General features: G+C 39.4%; 1 protein-coding gene across 2 annotated transcripts; it reads left to right on the forward strand.

Moving 5' to 3' along the window:
• The first annotated feature begins 11,569 nt into the window (after nt 1-11,569).
• krt1-c5 (keratin, type 1, gene c5) lies at nt 11,570-15,516 on the forward strand. 2 transcript variants are annotated; one of them, XM_017451257.3, is made up of 9 exons: nt 11,570-11,646; nt 11,912-12,343; nt 12,478-12,560; nt 12,665-12,821; nt 13,805-13,969; nt 14,078-14,203; nt 14,687-14,904; nt 15,001-15,026; nt 15,146-15,516. In XM_017451257.3, exons 2-9 carry the CDS (start codon nt 11,963-11,965, stop codon nt 15,259-15,261), a joined length of 1,272 nt encoding a protein of 423 aa, XP_017306746.1. In that variant the 5' UTR covers nt 11,570-11,646; nt 11,912-11,962; the 3' UTR covers nt 15,262-15,516. The 2 variants fall into 2 exon arrangements, with proteins under 2 accessions (XP_017306746.1, XP_017306747.1); XM_017451258.3 differs by having other exon boundaries at nt 15,149-15,516.
• Nucleotides 15,517-16,357: the final 841 nt, after the last annotated feature.

Here is a 16,357-nt window from a genome sequence, read left to right on the forward strand (position 1 = left end):
TAATACAAAGACGTGCCTCCTTTTCAGCCAGTTAAAGACCCTATAAAACTTAGGTCCATTCTCAATCTTCATGCAACATTGCACCATCCATGTGATCTTGTGCTGTTTGTGCAAATTCCCCTGGCTGCTCACATTACCTTATAATCAACTTCCCCAACCTGCTGTGTGACCTGAAAGGGTCTTTGTCAGTTGGCAAATTATTTTGAGCTAGAGTTAGGGACTATTGAAAGGACTTTATTTCCCAGTGTAAATTGTCTCAGTTGGGGCACTTATTATAGAGTTGCTGTTGCTTTTCCTGGGCCTGGAGCAAATTCTCCCAAGATGTGACCCAGTGTAATTTAAATAAATTTTAAAAAGAAGTAAGAAAATTAAAGAAGTAAAAGAAATATAAGAAGAAATAAAAGCAGTTCTTTAATTACAGCCATAATAAGGTTTCTAACCATTTAACCTAACTCTGACTATCATTATATACAAACATAAAAATCACATATTTATATATTTATATATATTTTTTTTATATTTTTGCTCTGCTCATGGCCACACTCATATATGCTCTGCTCAATGCTCAGGAAGAGAGAAAAAGGAATTACATAAATATACACGGGAAAACAAGTCTCAGGTGTGCTATGTGAGTCATTACCCTCTAGTTCTTCGCATAACACCAGTGTCGACCCATGCTAAACCATGCCTGGCCTGCTACAGTGAAACAAGAGACACAAAAGTAGACAAAATAGTAGTTATCTTAGAAGACAGTTTAAGACCAATACAAAAAAAATGACATTTCATATGACAACTATGTTCCCACATACAGCAACGGGAGACCATTCATTTTCAATGAGAGCTGGCAACATGAGCAACAGCAACCTATATACCTATATAGCGATATATATACTGTATACACTCGTGAATTTTATATATAAATGCTCTCCCTCCAGAATGTTTAATATAAGCAGCAAGAAAACTGATTTGTTATCAGAAGTGGAATGCTAGTTGCGCCACCCATGTTACTACGGCAACCAGTAGTATAATACAGCGGCTGGAGACTCTGTGTAAAATCGCTGTATGTGTGAACATAGCATCATTCGTATATCATTCAACAATTATTATCACTAATGTAAGAGTTAAGTGGTGATAATTACACAATTATAATAATGAAATACATTGCACAATTATGTTGTTATAATACAATTTATCTCAAACACAATTTTCTTTTAAATTTCTCATGTAGTCACGTTGCCTGTATTTTTCTTTCTGATTACTAAGGAGAAATAAAAGTACTAATTTTGCATTATTATTCATTCAGCTTCAATAACCACTTATTCTGCTTATGGTTGTGGTGAATCTGGAGCATATCTTAGGAACACTGGGTGCAAAGTGGGAATACATCTAATTTGGGATGCCAGTTCATTGCAGGGCACCATGCACACACAATCACACCTATGTGTAATTTAGAGTAGCCAATCCATCTTCTGGTATGTCAACACAGACATGGAAAGAATGTGAAACTCCCCAGAGACAATACACCTAGCCCAAGATCAAACCAGGGACTCAGGAGTTGTCGGGCATAATGCTGCACCACACTGCACCACCATGTGACCATTTATGAATTAGATTGTTTTATATAATGAGGTGATATATATATATATATATATATATATATATATATATATATATTCCTCTTTTAAAGATCAAAATAAACAAGACATTAAATAATTTATTTTATACTGACTTCTGTTACCATTAGATTCTTGAAATTACATAAGGAACAATTGACCCTGAGGTGTAACGGCCGCATTACCACCTCAGGTGTGCATTATTTTCTAATAATTCAACAGACCAGAGTCGATTATTCCACTTATACTACAGTTACCACACCTCAAGATATTGCTCAGATGTTTTATTTCAAAACATTTGTCAGGTTTTTGTCCATAAAATGCTATTGTGTGTGGAACTAATTTATTATGCATCCCATCTCAAGCCTCTGTTGCTAATTCCAAAATGTCATTTTAGAGCTAGTAACGAAGACTTGAGCCATTAATATGCAGTTATTGGAGAGAGAGAGAGAGAGAGAGAGAGAGAGAGAGAGAGAGAGAGAGAAATCACAGATTTTTTTCATGCTGTTAATATAAAAATAGAACAAATAAATAAATATCAAGAAGCCTATTTGAACATAGGATTTTTCATTTTTTATTACTGACAGAAAATACAAGTAATAAATAAATGAATATTGATACTTGTTCACCTATCACACATGCTCTTGCGCGTTCTCTCTCTTTTTTTCTTGCTCTCTCTGTCTTTCTCTCCAGTAACTGCATATCAATGGCTCAAGCCTCTGCTTCGCCTCTTGACCGCATTACCACCTCAGGTATGCATTATTTATTTCTAAAAATTCAACATCCCGTTGTCAGTTATTACTTACTATTTTTGGAAAATTTAAATTTTCTGTCACTTTGTTTGTTGTTAAATGTGTGTGCTGTGATGGAGAGTAGGCTACCTCTTCCGTTGGTTCAGTTGACTCGGCAAAGTGATATGGAACTGTAATGCAGTCAAGACCTGACTGGAACTACTTTAGCTGTGCATTTACTGAAAAATAATTGCACACCTCAGAATGTCTGTCAGCCAGTCAGAATCGAGAATTCAACAGAGCTGTGGTATAAATACAATTATTACACATAAAAGCATTGTGCTTCTTACCTCTTAAAGTCTTTGTAGCCTACAGGCTTTTTTATTTTATTTTATTTTATTTTACATTTAATTAATCTGAATTTTAAAAAATACACTGTTTTAGACAGATTTATGTTAGGATGCATAAGTAATTCATAACCCCTTATTGGACCATGAGGCAGGTCTCAGCACTTCTACACAGTGTTATCTGTGTTGTCTGAATGATCAATGTGTTACAATGTTGTAAACAATTCTACATGCCTGTAAAACCAATGAATCATTGTGTTGTAAACATTTGTAAAACAATTACTTGTTCCAATTAGTTATATATAAATGAAAATGAGTGCGTTTACTCCTTGTGGTATCTAGGTGCTTCTGGCTGACTGAAAGGTTTTTATTTATCCATAAAATAATATAATTGGTATTACACTATCAGTCTTTAGTTAATGATGTGAAACACTGTGTGTCCAAGACAGCAAAGTAACATGGAAACACACAACTAATTACATTTATTCTTTCAGACTCATTTATTCATTCACTCCTGGTGCAGAGTGAATCTTCCATATGCTGCATGAGTAGAAATATATTCTAATCACCCTTCAATCAATACTTACTATCTGGTACAAAATACTGAGTTTTCTCATTTTCTCATACTGCAATTGGGTTTATACATTTATATAACACATTTAATACAGAAGGGAATTCAAAGTGCTATACAATTTGTTCATTATAATAATTTAAAGAATAAAAATATTTAAATATAATACAATTTAAATATAAAAGTTTATTTAAAATATACATAAAATAGATTAAATTGTAGTTTAAAAGAGTTGTAATAAATATAATATTATTTAAGAAAGTTTAATCCATCCATCTTCTACCGCTTACTCCTTTTTCAGGGTCACGGGGAACATGGAGCCTATCCCAGGAAGCATCAGACACAAGGCGGGGTACACCCTAGACCTAGACAGGGTGCCAGTCCATTGCAGGGCACAATCACATACACACTCACACACCCATTCATACACTACAGACACACCGATCATGTATGTCTTTGGACTGGGGGAGGAAACCGGAGTACCCAGAGGAAACCCCTGCAGCACGGGGAGAACATGCAAACTCCACACAGACGGCCCCGGCGGGACTGGAACCCCAGACCCTGGAGGTGTAAGGCAAATGTGCTAACCACGAAGCCACCGTGCACCCAGAAAGTTTAATATTATTTATAAAAGATGCAATGCAAAAATGTGCCACACTATCCCTAAGTTATATTTTAAATTGTTGTTTTTATTCTCTTTGCCTCACAGCTCATCCTTTGGCTGATTCATACACAAGATTAATGGAGACAATAACAATAATGGAGACAATGAGTCAACAACAAGTCTGGGGAGCTATGTGGACATTGGAGACGATGTACATGTCTACTGAGTTTGCATACCCAGCTACTACACTGCATATTGCACAACAATTTTTACATATTGTCTGTCACGATCTCGCCGGCAGATGGCGCTGCGGCATCAACGTGCACGGACGGCTGCAGAGCGCACGTGTGCACGAGATCACGGAATGAGAAATATTTGCTATAGACACTTGCCTTTGTTTTGATTCTGTTCTCTTCCTGTTCAGGCATTGGTTGATGTTTGAGGGTGTGTCATTATTGGTCCCAGCTGTCTATGTTCAAGCGTAATTATGTTTGTTATTTAAAGCCCTTGTGTTGCTGTGCACTTTGCGCAGTATTAACTGAATAAGTGAATGTAAAGGTGAAGACATTTAAGTATATTAAGCGGTCGTGTTTTTTTGTCCAGATTCTGTTCCCTGCCTCGCATCCAGTTTCATGTTTAAACCTCGATTATCTATTCCAGTCTAGACCGCGTTTCATGTTTAATGACTTCAGTTTAAGAATAAAGACTTTGATGTGCGTTTGCTTCTGCTTCTAGTCTCATTTTGCAACATTGTCACTGCACATTCTTACACACACACACACACACACACACACACACACACACACACACACACTGTGTGTTACCTATGACTTTACTTATTCCTACTGTACATTTTTATACATACATTAACAAAATGGTTCAACACAAATGTATAATGTACAGTTTTAAACATCCCAACCTGAAATTTATTTCCTATACTTAATCTGTACAGGAATTTAGTCTGTAAATAATTTGGAGAACTAATTATATGTATTTTATATCGATTTAGATCTATTTATATTTTTATTCCCTCTTATTTGTGGTGTATATTGTGAGATTATTGTGCATTGTTAAAGTCTTGTGAACTGTTAAGTCTTAGTTTTCCCAGTTGCTCTTGTGTTGTGGCTGTTGTGACACCAAATCTCCCCTTGGGGATCAATAAAGTGCTCTCTATCTACCTATCTCTATATACTCAGACTTAGACAATTACCAATTGAACCTACAGTGAAATGTACGCATTGTAACTTTTTGAGGAACAAATTTATGATTCAATGTTATAGTTTGTAGATTTTTAAATGTATGGTGTGTCATATTATTTATATTATTAGAATGGTATGTTATGTCAAATCTCTCTAATCATTTGGACTGTTGTTCCCCTATTTAAAGATGCCAAAGCACAAATATTGGATTTTTCCTCACTTTCAACCAGCATTTAATCCCTCATTCTTTTTGCTTTAGATACAGCATCATAATACCATAAACCATGGGGCATAATTCTCACCCTAACTTGCTCAGCTTTTTTTGGGGTGCATCATTTTCAGGTGTGAGGCTTAAAATCTATCAACAGCTCAACAATAAAACCTGTAGGGTTGAGAAATGCATTGTATCATGAGATCTCATGGATGGCATAATAAGAATGATTTGGGCAAACATCAAAGGCTGATATGCAGCTGTATTTGTAAATTCTAGGTTGTTGTTTTGTCAGGTTTTTTTTTTTGTTTGTTTGTTTGTTTTGTTGTTGTTTTTTTTACAATTTGAATTTTTTTTACTTTCCAGTCATGGTTAATTTCAATTTCTTTTTTGCTCATTTTCCTGAGGTAGAGAAGCTGCCTAATCATTGTGCACACATTATATAGGGTGTTAATCACGTTAAGCCACCGTCCCTCATTAAACAATTAAACTTCACTTGAAAATAACTCTACCCTGTTAGCATTCAGGTTTATATGGTTAAGAGTTGGATAATATGCATAGAAATAAAAATCAGATCATAATACTGCCTAATAAATGTGCATGCAGTGTATTTCACATGCACCATCTCAATCACTGTTTATGATGTTTTATGGATATGTCAGGGAAGCAAGCTTAAAAAAAAAAAAAAAAAAAAAAAAAAAACAATGCACATGAAATCCAGGGGATGTTCCATTGCCTGACATGACTGTCATTGATAGGCTACAGTCTGAGTAAATCTACTCTCTGGAGAAAGTAACAAACCTAGTGTAATTTCTCCATTCCATTCTGTGTAATTTTCCTTTAACCATTGAGGGTGATGTTGCACTTGGTTCCACAAAAGTCCAAAACAATCCACCTTAAAATATTTGACAACAGCCAATAATCTGATGTGGAAACCTTATATTGATGTCATTTTAAATTTGAAAGCCCTGCTATCACATGTATACCAGCTGCCCCAATAAGTAAAATAGATTACTCTCTTTTACTTATTTGTAATGTTTTTTTTCCCACCACATTACATGAACCTCCATCACTGCACACTATATTTCAAGCCCCTTTATTGACTTAGGTTTGTACAAGTTGACTTGCCTCTTCAATTCAAACCACAGGTTTTCAGTAGGGTTAAAATCTGTAAAGGTGACTAATGTATCTTGGTTTTGGAATCATGTCTGTTGGAATAATCTTCTTGAAAGATCAATTTCCTAATCTATTACTCTTAACCTTGTCACGAGTCGAGGGCGAGCCAGAAGCAGGTGCAGATAATGACTTTTATTGACGTAAACGTAATATCAAACAAAGACACGAACACAACTTGGAAAACTACTGTGGCATGAAACAAAACACTGAGACATAAACAACATGAGTCTAAGACAACTTGGCATAAAACTGTGGCAAAACTAAACAAACTAACAAGATCAAGAAACATGGAACACAGTGGTCTAAGACAACAAAAGACAAGCAAATAGTGCAGACAAGGACTATATATACACACACATGAGTGCTCATTAACCAAAACATGAATCAGGTGCAGGTGGTCATGTGACAACTAGAGCAGTGCAGTGGCTGATGGGAAGTGGAGTCCAGAGTTTCTTGATACGTGACAGAACCCTCCCCCAAGGGCGCTACTCCTGGAGCGCCCAAAATTATACGTCCTCCATCTGGTGGCCCTGGCCCCCTGGAGAAAATGTCCCCAGCAAAACCAGGAGGCCGGGTGGCTTCCACAATGGCACAGGGAGGCTGAGAGTTCCTCAGCTGAACATGAAAGTGGGGCGACGTCCTCGGCAGAGCATGAAAGCGGAGCGACGTCCTCGGCAGAGCATGAAAGTGGAGCGACGTCCCCAGCTGAACTGGAAGGCCGAGCGACGCCCACAGCTGAACGGGGAGGCCGAGCGACGTCCACAGCTGAACGGGGAGGCTGAGGCTCTGAGGTCACCAGGTGAACCTTGGGCATGGGCGGAACTTGGCTGGGCGTGTCGGCAGACTGGGGCATGAGCGGAACTTGGCTGGGAGTGTCGGCAGACTGGGGCGTGGGCTGAACTTGGGCGACCAGTTCGGTAGACCTGGGCGTGGACTGAACTTGGGCGACCGGGTCGGTAGACTCGGGCTTGAGCAGAACGTGGTCGGCCGTGTTGTTAGACTTGGGTGTGAGCAGAACTTGGTCAGCCGTATCAGTAGACTTGGGCGTGAGCAGCATTGGGTCATTTGGGTCAGTAGGCCTGAACGTGAGCTCAGGGACGCGAGACTTGACTTGGACCTTCCTGACTGGAGGCTGGACCTGGAGCTCAGGGACAGGAGGCTGGGCTTGGGCGTCAGGGACTGGAGGCTTGACTTGGGCGTCAGGGACTGGAGGCTTGACTTGGACCTTCCTGACTTGAGACTTGACTGGGACTTGGACCTTCCTGACTTGAGACTTGACTGGGACTTGGACCTTCCTGACTTGAGGCTTGGCTTGGGCGTCAGGGACTGGAGGCTTGACTTGGACCTTCCTGACTTGAGACTTGACTTGGACCTTCCTGACTTGAGACTTGACTGGGACTTGGACCTTCCTGACTTGAGGCTTGACTTGGATCTCAGGGACTGGAGGCTTGACTTGGATCGCAGGGACTGGAGGCTTGACTTGGATCGCAGGGACTGGAGGCTTGACTTGGATCGCAGGGACTGGAGGCTTGACTTGGATCGCAGGGACTGGAGGCTTGACTTGGATCGCAGGGACTGGAGGCTTGACTTGGATCGCAGGGACTGGAGGCTTGACTTGGATCGCAGGGACTGGAGGCTTGACTTGGATCTCAGGGACTGGAGGCTTGACTTGGATCTCAGGGACTGGAGGCTTGACTTGGATCTCAGGGACTGGAGGCTTGACTTGGATCTCAGGGACTGGAGGCTTGACTTGGATCTCAAAGCCTGGTGCTGGTGCCTCCCTGCTGACCTTTTGCTGGAGCTCGGCAGGTGAACCCACCTCGTGGGGCTCAGGTTCGAGCTCCGAGGTCACCCTGTCAGTCCCGGGCTGGGTCTCTGTCCCGACCACAAATTCCCCCTCCCGTCGGCGTGTCCTGGCGTAATCCATTACGAATGCCGGGTGTGGCCTGGTGCATGGTCTGTCCAGCTGCGGCAGGCCTAGCATTCGGTTATTCTGCGCGAGCAGTTCATCTGTCCTTCTTCCCTGCTCCAGCAGTCCTAAATACCACTCCGCATATGCTTCAAACCAGGCATCCATCGTGGGGATCTGCTGCTTCTGATAGTTGGTCTTTCGTTCTGTCACGAGTCGAGGTTGAGCCAGAAGCAGGTGCAGATAATGACTTTTATTGACGTAAACGTAATATCAAACAAAGACACGAACACAACTTGGAAAACTACTGTGGCATGAAACAAAACACTGAGACATAAACAACATGAATCTAAGACAACTTGACATAATACTGTGGCAAAACTAAACATAAACTAACAAGATCAAGAAACATGAAACACAGTGGTCTAAGACAACAAAAGACAAGCAAGTAGTGCAGACAAGGACTATATATACACACGAGTGCTCATTAACCAAAACGTGAATCAGGTGCAGGTGGTCAACTGTGACAACTAGAGCAGTGCAGTGGCTGATGGGAAGTGGAGTCCAGAGTTTCTTGATACGTGGCAAACCTCTGGGTAGAGGCAACAGGGCTTTAAGCTGGTTGTGAAGCATTATTAATCTACTGATATATTTTCACAGTGGATATCATGTGCTTTTCTGTGTATGCAGAGCAAACAGTGTACACTGCCAAAAAGTTTGAGTTTGTTAACATTTGTTATCTGGCACAATTCCAATTGTATTCTCATGAGACCTTCTCCAGGCAAATTCTTTCGATATTTTTCTTTCCCCCATTCCCGGTGAAAAAAACAATAGAAACCCTCAGAAAATTTGAAATGGGTTTAATGGTTATAATGGGAATTGTATTGGTTTTTGGAAACTGTAATGGATTTCTGGGTCTCCACTGGTTATTTGTTGCCTTCTATAGGTGGCATGTTATGTCTACTGGATACCATTAAGAACCAATGGTAATGGTAACAGTTTTAATGGTTAGCTGATTGTTTGTAATGGTATTTGTAGTGGAAACTGTTAGAATTTCTGTGATAGTATCTACTGGGGTTTTTTTTCCCAGTAGGGATGGCATACTCACCATCCACTTTAATTGGAACACTTGTACACCTTCTCATTTATGCAGTTATCCAATCAGTCCATCATTTGGCAGCAGCACAATGCATAAAATCATGCAGGTATAGGCAAGAGCTTCAGTTAATGTTCACATCAAACATCAGAATGGGGAAAATGTGATCACCGTGACTTTAGCCGTGGCATGGATATTGGTGTCAGTCGGGCTTGTTTGAGTATTTCAGAAACTGTTGATCTCTTGGGATTTTCACGCACAACAGTCTCTAAAGTTTATACAGAATGGTGCAAAAAATAAAAACACATCCTGTATGTTGAGAGTCTGCAGGCTGAAGCACCTTGCTGATAAGAGAGATCAGAGGAGAATGACCAGACTGGTCTGAGGTGACAGAAAGTCTATTGTAACTCAAATAATCACTCTTTACAAACATGGTGAACAGAAAAGCAGCGCAGAATGTACAACACATCAAATCTTGAAGTGGATGGGCTACAAAAGCAGAAGACCACATCAGGCATAAATGATCAGGTGAACAGGTGTTCCTATTAAAGTCGATGGTTAGTGTATATACACACATCAGCCATAACATTAAAACCACCTGCCTAATCTTGTGTAGGTCCTCCTTGCGCTGCCAAAACAGCTCTGGCCCTCTGAGAATATCTGAGAATGAAGGAATACAATAATGAGCAATTTTTATTTAATTTTATTTTTAAGGGTGTCAATAATCTGGACAAATTTCAGAGAGCATTCTATCAAGGAAAACAATCATTGTGTGTAATGTTTATTTTATACAATTAGTTTGCTCCATTCTCTTGATATGTACCAATAATTCTGGCATTGAATTTATGTAATCATTACTAATGAATGTTAGCAGTATTGACTGTGCAATTCTTCTTTTCACCCACATGATGGTACTAACACAATGTGCTGCAAATCTGCTGATTACACTGCGGAGTACAAGAAAGTAAAACAAGCTATTCTCAGGAGATTCTGTCTTCTTCTTCTTTAGTTCACAATATGTAATACAAAAATATTTACAAAATAAAATCAGTTTCAGGTGTTTCGCTCTATTTGATATTTAATATCTCTATTTGATATCATTCATTCAGCTTTAGCCTACTTATATGTACTCTCCTGTCTGTGTCTAAAGAGGAGTGTTACAGAGCCATATGCAGTATAATAGAGGATGGATTCAGTTATCCAGATATCAATACGTTAGGTGGCCATTTTCTCAGGAGTTTTGCCTTTCTGCCCTCGGGGCATGCCTATTGTTCAGACTTTGTCTTTGTTGGGGCCAGACCCATTATGGGACATAGTTCTGTGGTTTCAGGTTCAAGTACCCTGTCACAGTGGTGTCACTTTGTCTATAATTGGAGTATTTCACCTAGGAGAACTAAGACGAAACTTGCAGTGTATTAAACAGATTATGCAATCAAAATAAACGTAGTTTCTGTAATTTTAGTACATACGATACTGACCAGACATTTAGGGTATGTAAACTCTGTAGTGATGACAGAGCAGAGATCTTTAGTTTCAGATGTTTGGTGCCTTTGAGCAAAATTTTCAGCATCACAACGAAAGAATATCCATGACATATGTGGATTTTTTTTCACTATTTAGCATTGTGGCTTTTCAAATTTCAGAGAAAATTAAATGATCAGTTTTTGCTTGTGATTCCTTCTTAGTTCTTAGTGGTAGAACACAAATGTTCCTGTATTTTCAAGATTCTGCATCAGTTGCTACTTTCCAGTGCAGTTAATTTCATTCATTTATTCATTCATGCACTCATGAGTTCTACTCATTTAGTAAGTTTCCTCAAATAAAACAAGCTTGCAGTTCTTGTGATTAAACTTCTTATTTGTTCTTGGAAATTCTGTCATTGCATTTGACTCAATTGGGGCATTGAGAAGGGATAAGCAATTGTTTTCTATAAATAATGAGATGTTTTGGAGTTTGCTCTAGTGTTCCAGTAACTGCATTTAGGCATATTCCAAAAACTGCACCTAGCATGCAAGCTGTGGACTAACCTGATTGGCTAGGCACAGAGCGTTTTAACCAATCAGAATCCAGGAAGAGCTCTAAGACAAATGTCCTGCCTCACCTGAGCAACTACAGTCATATAAATGACGCCTGATCCAAGAGGGTCTGAATCAAACACGAATTGTGTCCACTATTAGGAAAGCCTCTGTGTAAGTACAATATCTCATTCAATTTGTCTATTTCCCCCTTTGAACCCTCTTTTGTAGTTATATACTTGCAATGTATAGTTCATTTATGTTAATGTTTATGAATATGCAAAAGGTTTTATTGTTATGAAGGCTACACTAATTAAGTGTGCAGCATGTAAGCTATGGAGTAACTTACATGGTGCATTTTAAAGATTTCTATTGCAATATAGGTTAAATATGTGTCATGTTTGTAGCTCATAACTGTGCCATATTCACTTTTTTCCAGTTACCTGATATACTGTGAAACAGTCATCCTCTTCTGTCCATCACTGCCATCATGACCGCCAGCATCTCAGTGCATACATACTCTGCAGCCCGCCAGCCTTCTTTCTCAAGCTCTTCTTTGCGAGACGGAGGCATTCGGGGACGTTCTAAAGCCCCTGTGCTCTCTTCAACAAGCACACGCTCACTCTATCGTTCCATGTCTGTGGGCAATGGGCTCAACAACCTGAGCAACCTCTCTCTGAATGGGACCAGTGAGAAAGAGACGATGAAGGGTCTCAATGATCGACTGGCCAGCTATCTCAGCAAGGTGCGGTCACTGGAGAAGTCCAATGCTGATCTGGAGTTGAAGATCAAGCAGCTCATGCTGGAGAGGATGCCTAAAGGTCATGACATAGAAGGCATGATGGCTCAGGCTCATGCTATTGGGCAGGAGGTTCGGCCAGGTTTTTTTTTAATTCAAATTCATGGTGCTTCTTTTAAAATACACACAATCCTGGTGGAGATTTATTAGTGTTTAGATTATGATTATGCATCAGTATGCCCAAACTTTGCTTCTTTGCTGTTTAGGTAAGGAAAAAGACACTGGCGAATGCTCGCATTATGCTGGAAATTGACAACGCCAAGCTGGCTGCAGATGACTTCCGGATTAAGTGAGTGCTGCATACATGAGAATGGTGACACTTAGGAAAAGTCCATAATTTATGTTTGTGTGCATGTGTGCAATATGTGTACTTCTGTATTTCAATTCACCTAGATGGGAGTCAGAGGCTGCTCTGTGTCAGTCAGTGGAGAGGGACTGTGTTGCTTTGCGCCGGGCGAAACAAGAGCATGACCAGATCATCACAACCCTCCGAGGAGACCTGGAGAGTCTAAAAGAGGAGCTATATTTCCTGAAGAAGAACCATGAAGAGGTAATTTTTCATATTATTAAATGATTGGATGGAATGGATGCTTACAGTAATATTAGAAAATGAAAATGTGCAGTAGTCATAAAAAGTCCACAACGTTTGCATGCCTGCAGTGTAAAATAAACACAAATGGATTGTTTATTTTTGTATTAATTCCTAGAATGGTTAGTGTTAAACCATTGTGAGTGGTTTGTTTAATGCCTGTGCATGTGACAGCGCCAGAGCTTTTGATGTTTATTGTAAATAGGAACACCCAATGTAATCATTGCTGCTAGAGTGACAAATACACACCCACCTACACACACATACACACACATTCACAGTGAGATGAAACTCTGGACCTAAAGGGTGTGTGTGTTTAGACAGGCAGGTGTGGTTCCCCCCCAACTGTACACTTCATCCTGATTACAAACATGTAATATCAAATGGCAGCATATTTATTTACAACACATATTTATTTTATTTTATATCATTATTTGATGTGTATTGTATTTTTTTTTCTAAAACTGACTAAAATGAATTAGTTAATTAATTAGTCTATCTATCTTATCTGCATAACTCTCTATAGCACGCCAAGATGTTTGCTATTACATTACGGAATTATAGAGTGATCAAGGAAAGCATTAAACCAATCAAAACTATTCAATATTTTACATTCTTAACCAGTATTCCTGATAACGTTTTACACAATCTTGGCATTTTCCCAACCAACTTCATTATGGAACGTCTCTTACAAAGCTTTTATTAAAGTTTCCAAACAGGTTGATTCTAAGTAAAAGTTCTACGGGAAAACTGTTTGTCTGGGGAAACAATTGAGTAAAAGCAACTGATTGTGCCCTGAGTTCCCTGGGATAGGCTCCAGGCTCCCCCTGTGAAATGGATGGTTGGTGTGTATGAATAGGGTGATAATAAAATTGATGTTGACTAGTAATGTACACCACTGTAAAAGTACTAAATATCCTCTCGACTTCCTGCACTTTTTGTAGGACATGACCACACTGAAGGCCCGTTTGGCCAACGAGCAGGTGAATGTAGAGGTGGACGCAGCACCAGGGCCACACTTAGGAACTGTCATGGCTGAACTGAGGTGCCAGTATGAGGGTATTGCACGCAAAAATAAGGAGGATGCTGAAATGTGGTGCCTAAAAAAGGTTAGTAGGAATGAATAAAGATTATTTTGGTCATCTAAACCTAAAGGTTAGAGCCATAAACCTCTTCCCCTTTTGTGTTGAATGATCACAGTTTTGTTTGTGTTTCAGCTGGAGACGTTGCAGTCGGAGGTGAAGGAGAGTAATGAAGCTCTACGAAGTGCTCAGAATGAGCTCAATGAGAGACGCCGCTTCCTGCAAGGGCTTGAGGTGGAGCTGGACAGCCTGCACAAACAGGTAATTAGCTTTATTTTAGAAAGAGAACTGGTGATACACAAAGCTGGGTCCAAAAAATGTTGCAGCTCTGAGTTTGACTCACAAAATATCCAACTGTTATTTGAGGTCTTTTTTTCCCCCAGAGTTATCACACAATATGTCAAGACCATGTAAACACTTTATTTAGCTACTCAGGAAGTTAGCAACTACTGCATCTGCTGTTTGCCTTGATATGTACACAGACTCTATTTAACTGTGTTTACCCCTGCATGATGTATTACTAAACAAAGAATGAGATGCTACAGGTACTGACAGCTTGTCTGATAGAAAAGACTGAGGGATTGGTCATGTTTGTTACTGTATTTTTGTCCATTTCCTGTAGTTAAAGGTACAAGGCGACTTCATTTTATGGAAGTAGCTTAAGTTTTGATTTAACTCTCAGCATCATATTCATTTAGTATCACACTACCATTTAAATCTGTCATATCTTACGGCCCTTTCCAGGTTAGTGTTCTGGAGGGGAACCTTGGAGAGACAAGTCATAAATACACCCTTGAGATGGAGCACATGCAAGGAACACTGACGCAACTAGAGGAGGAACTCTCACAACTACGCCTGGACATGCAGCGCATCAAAACCGACTACGAACAGCTACTGCGGGTCAAGCAGAACTTGGAGCTGGAGATCGCCACCTACAGGAGACTGCTGGAGGGAGAGGATGTGTAAGTACAGAAAAACAGAAATGAATGGATTAATATGAGGACAAATGGATGTTATGTCAGGAATCACATTTGTTTTTGTGTGTATGTGTATTTTAGGGTTAAAGAGACTCCAACACCTAAAAGTAAGTCACCCAGCATTGGTATTTCTTAGAACACTGCAAAGAATTTAAATCAAGTTACCTTTATTCATGCTCTTATTCCGGACTACATAAATAACAACACATTTTCTGTTCTTTTGAAGAAGAACCAGAGGTAAAGACACGCAAGATTGTAAAGGTAGTCACCCAGACTATGGTGAATGGTAAAGTGGTGGAAGAATCAAGCGAGGTGGAGCAGTTCGAGGAGCGCAACAAGTGAATCCTGCTTCTGCAGCATTCACCATCTTTACTGCTCCATTGTGATAGTGTGGCTTTCCCCAAACACATCTGAATGGAAATAAATACTGTATTGAAAAATCAAAATACTTGGCATATTAATCTCTCCTAGCCAATGTTTATGAAGATGATTGGATTGAAGTGTGAAGTATGACAGTGGATACTGTAGACTCTGTAGTTAACTGTGGTTCAGGCTGATATCTAAGTAGCAAATAAATAAATAAACAAACAAACTATATGTGGGATTGTTGTGGTGTATCTAATGTCTCATTTAAATATGAACTTTCTTACAAAGTGATTTATTTATTTTTTTGTCTTTTCTACAAACATATAACCCATGGCAAAAGATGTATTAAAAGTATCAGTTATGATTTACACACCCATTTACCTGATCACACTAATGCTCTTATGGCTGATTGGGCAAAAATCCCCAAGCAACATTGCAAAATCTAAGCCTTACCAGAAGAGTGGATGCTGTTATAGTAGCAAAGGAAAGGCCAATTTTGGAATGGGATGTTCAACAAGCACATATGGGTGACAGGTGTTCACATGCTTTTTGCGGTATAGTGTATATATATATATATATATTTGTTTTTTTCACTCCAAATTATAGTCAAGCAAACATACAGTATCAGAAAAGCATAGGATTACGTTTTCAGGATAAAACAATTAGGTGATCTGTGCCATGTGGTTTTAAATTGCACTACTGTGACGTGTTAGATCGAAAAACAGGAACAGAAACCAGTCCGGTCAGAAACAACAGAAGCCCATTAAAAAGAGATATCAAACCACAGTAGCTCTATGGTACCTCAGAGGAAGAACCAGCCTCACAACAAAAATAGAGTGGTTTCAAATGTCATTTCTTTGTAATGATTTGTGTGTAAAATACTCTCCCTACCCTCTTAGTGCCAAAGTTGTACTGCAAAAGCTTTTTACCTTACTATACAATAGTATTTTTGTCTGATTTTTGTTAGACTTCTACTACCAGCTCTGATTCTTATTCCCAGCCCGCCCTGAAGAGCAAGTAAAATAGGACAAAGATGTTAATGCCATGAACATTCCTATGTGTTTCTGGGTCA

This window comes from Ictalurus punctatus, chromosome 22 (genome assembly GCF_001660625.3).
Source record: "Ictalurus punctatus breed USDA103 chromosome 22, Coco_2.0, whole genome shotgun sequence".
Lineage (NCBI taxonomy): Eukaryota > Metazoa > Chordata > Actinopteri > Siluriformes > Ictaluridae > Ictalurus > Ictalurus punctatus.

Coding starts and splice junctions, on each gene's coding strand:
- krt1-c5 (XM_017451257.3), top strand. CDS start 11,963: ATGACCGCCAGCATCTCAGTGCATACATACTCTGCAGCCCGCCAGCCT. Junction 12,344..12,477: donor CTCATGCTATTGGGCAGGAG/GTTCGGCCAGGT, acceptor TTTGCTGTTTAG/GTAAGGAAAAAGACACTGGC. Junction 14,905..15,000: donor CTGCTGGAGGGAGAGGATGT/GTAAGTACAGAA, acceptor TGTGTATTTTAG/GGTTAAAGAGACTCCAACAC.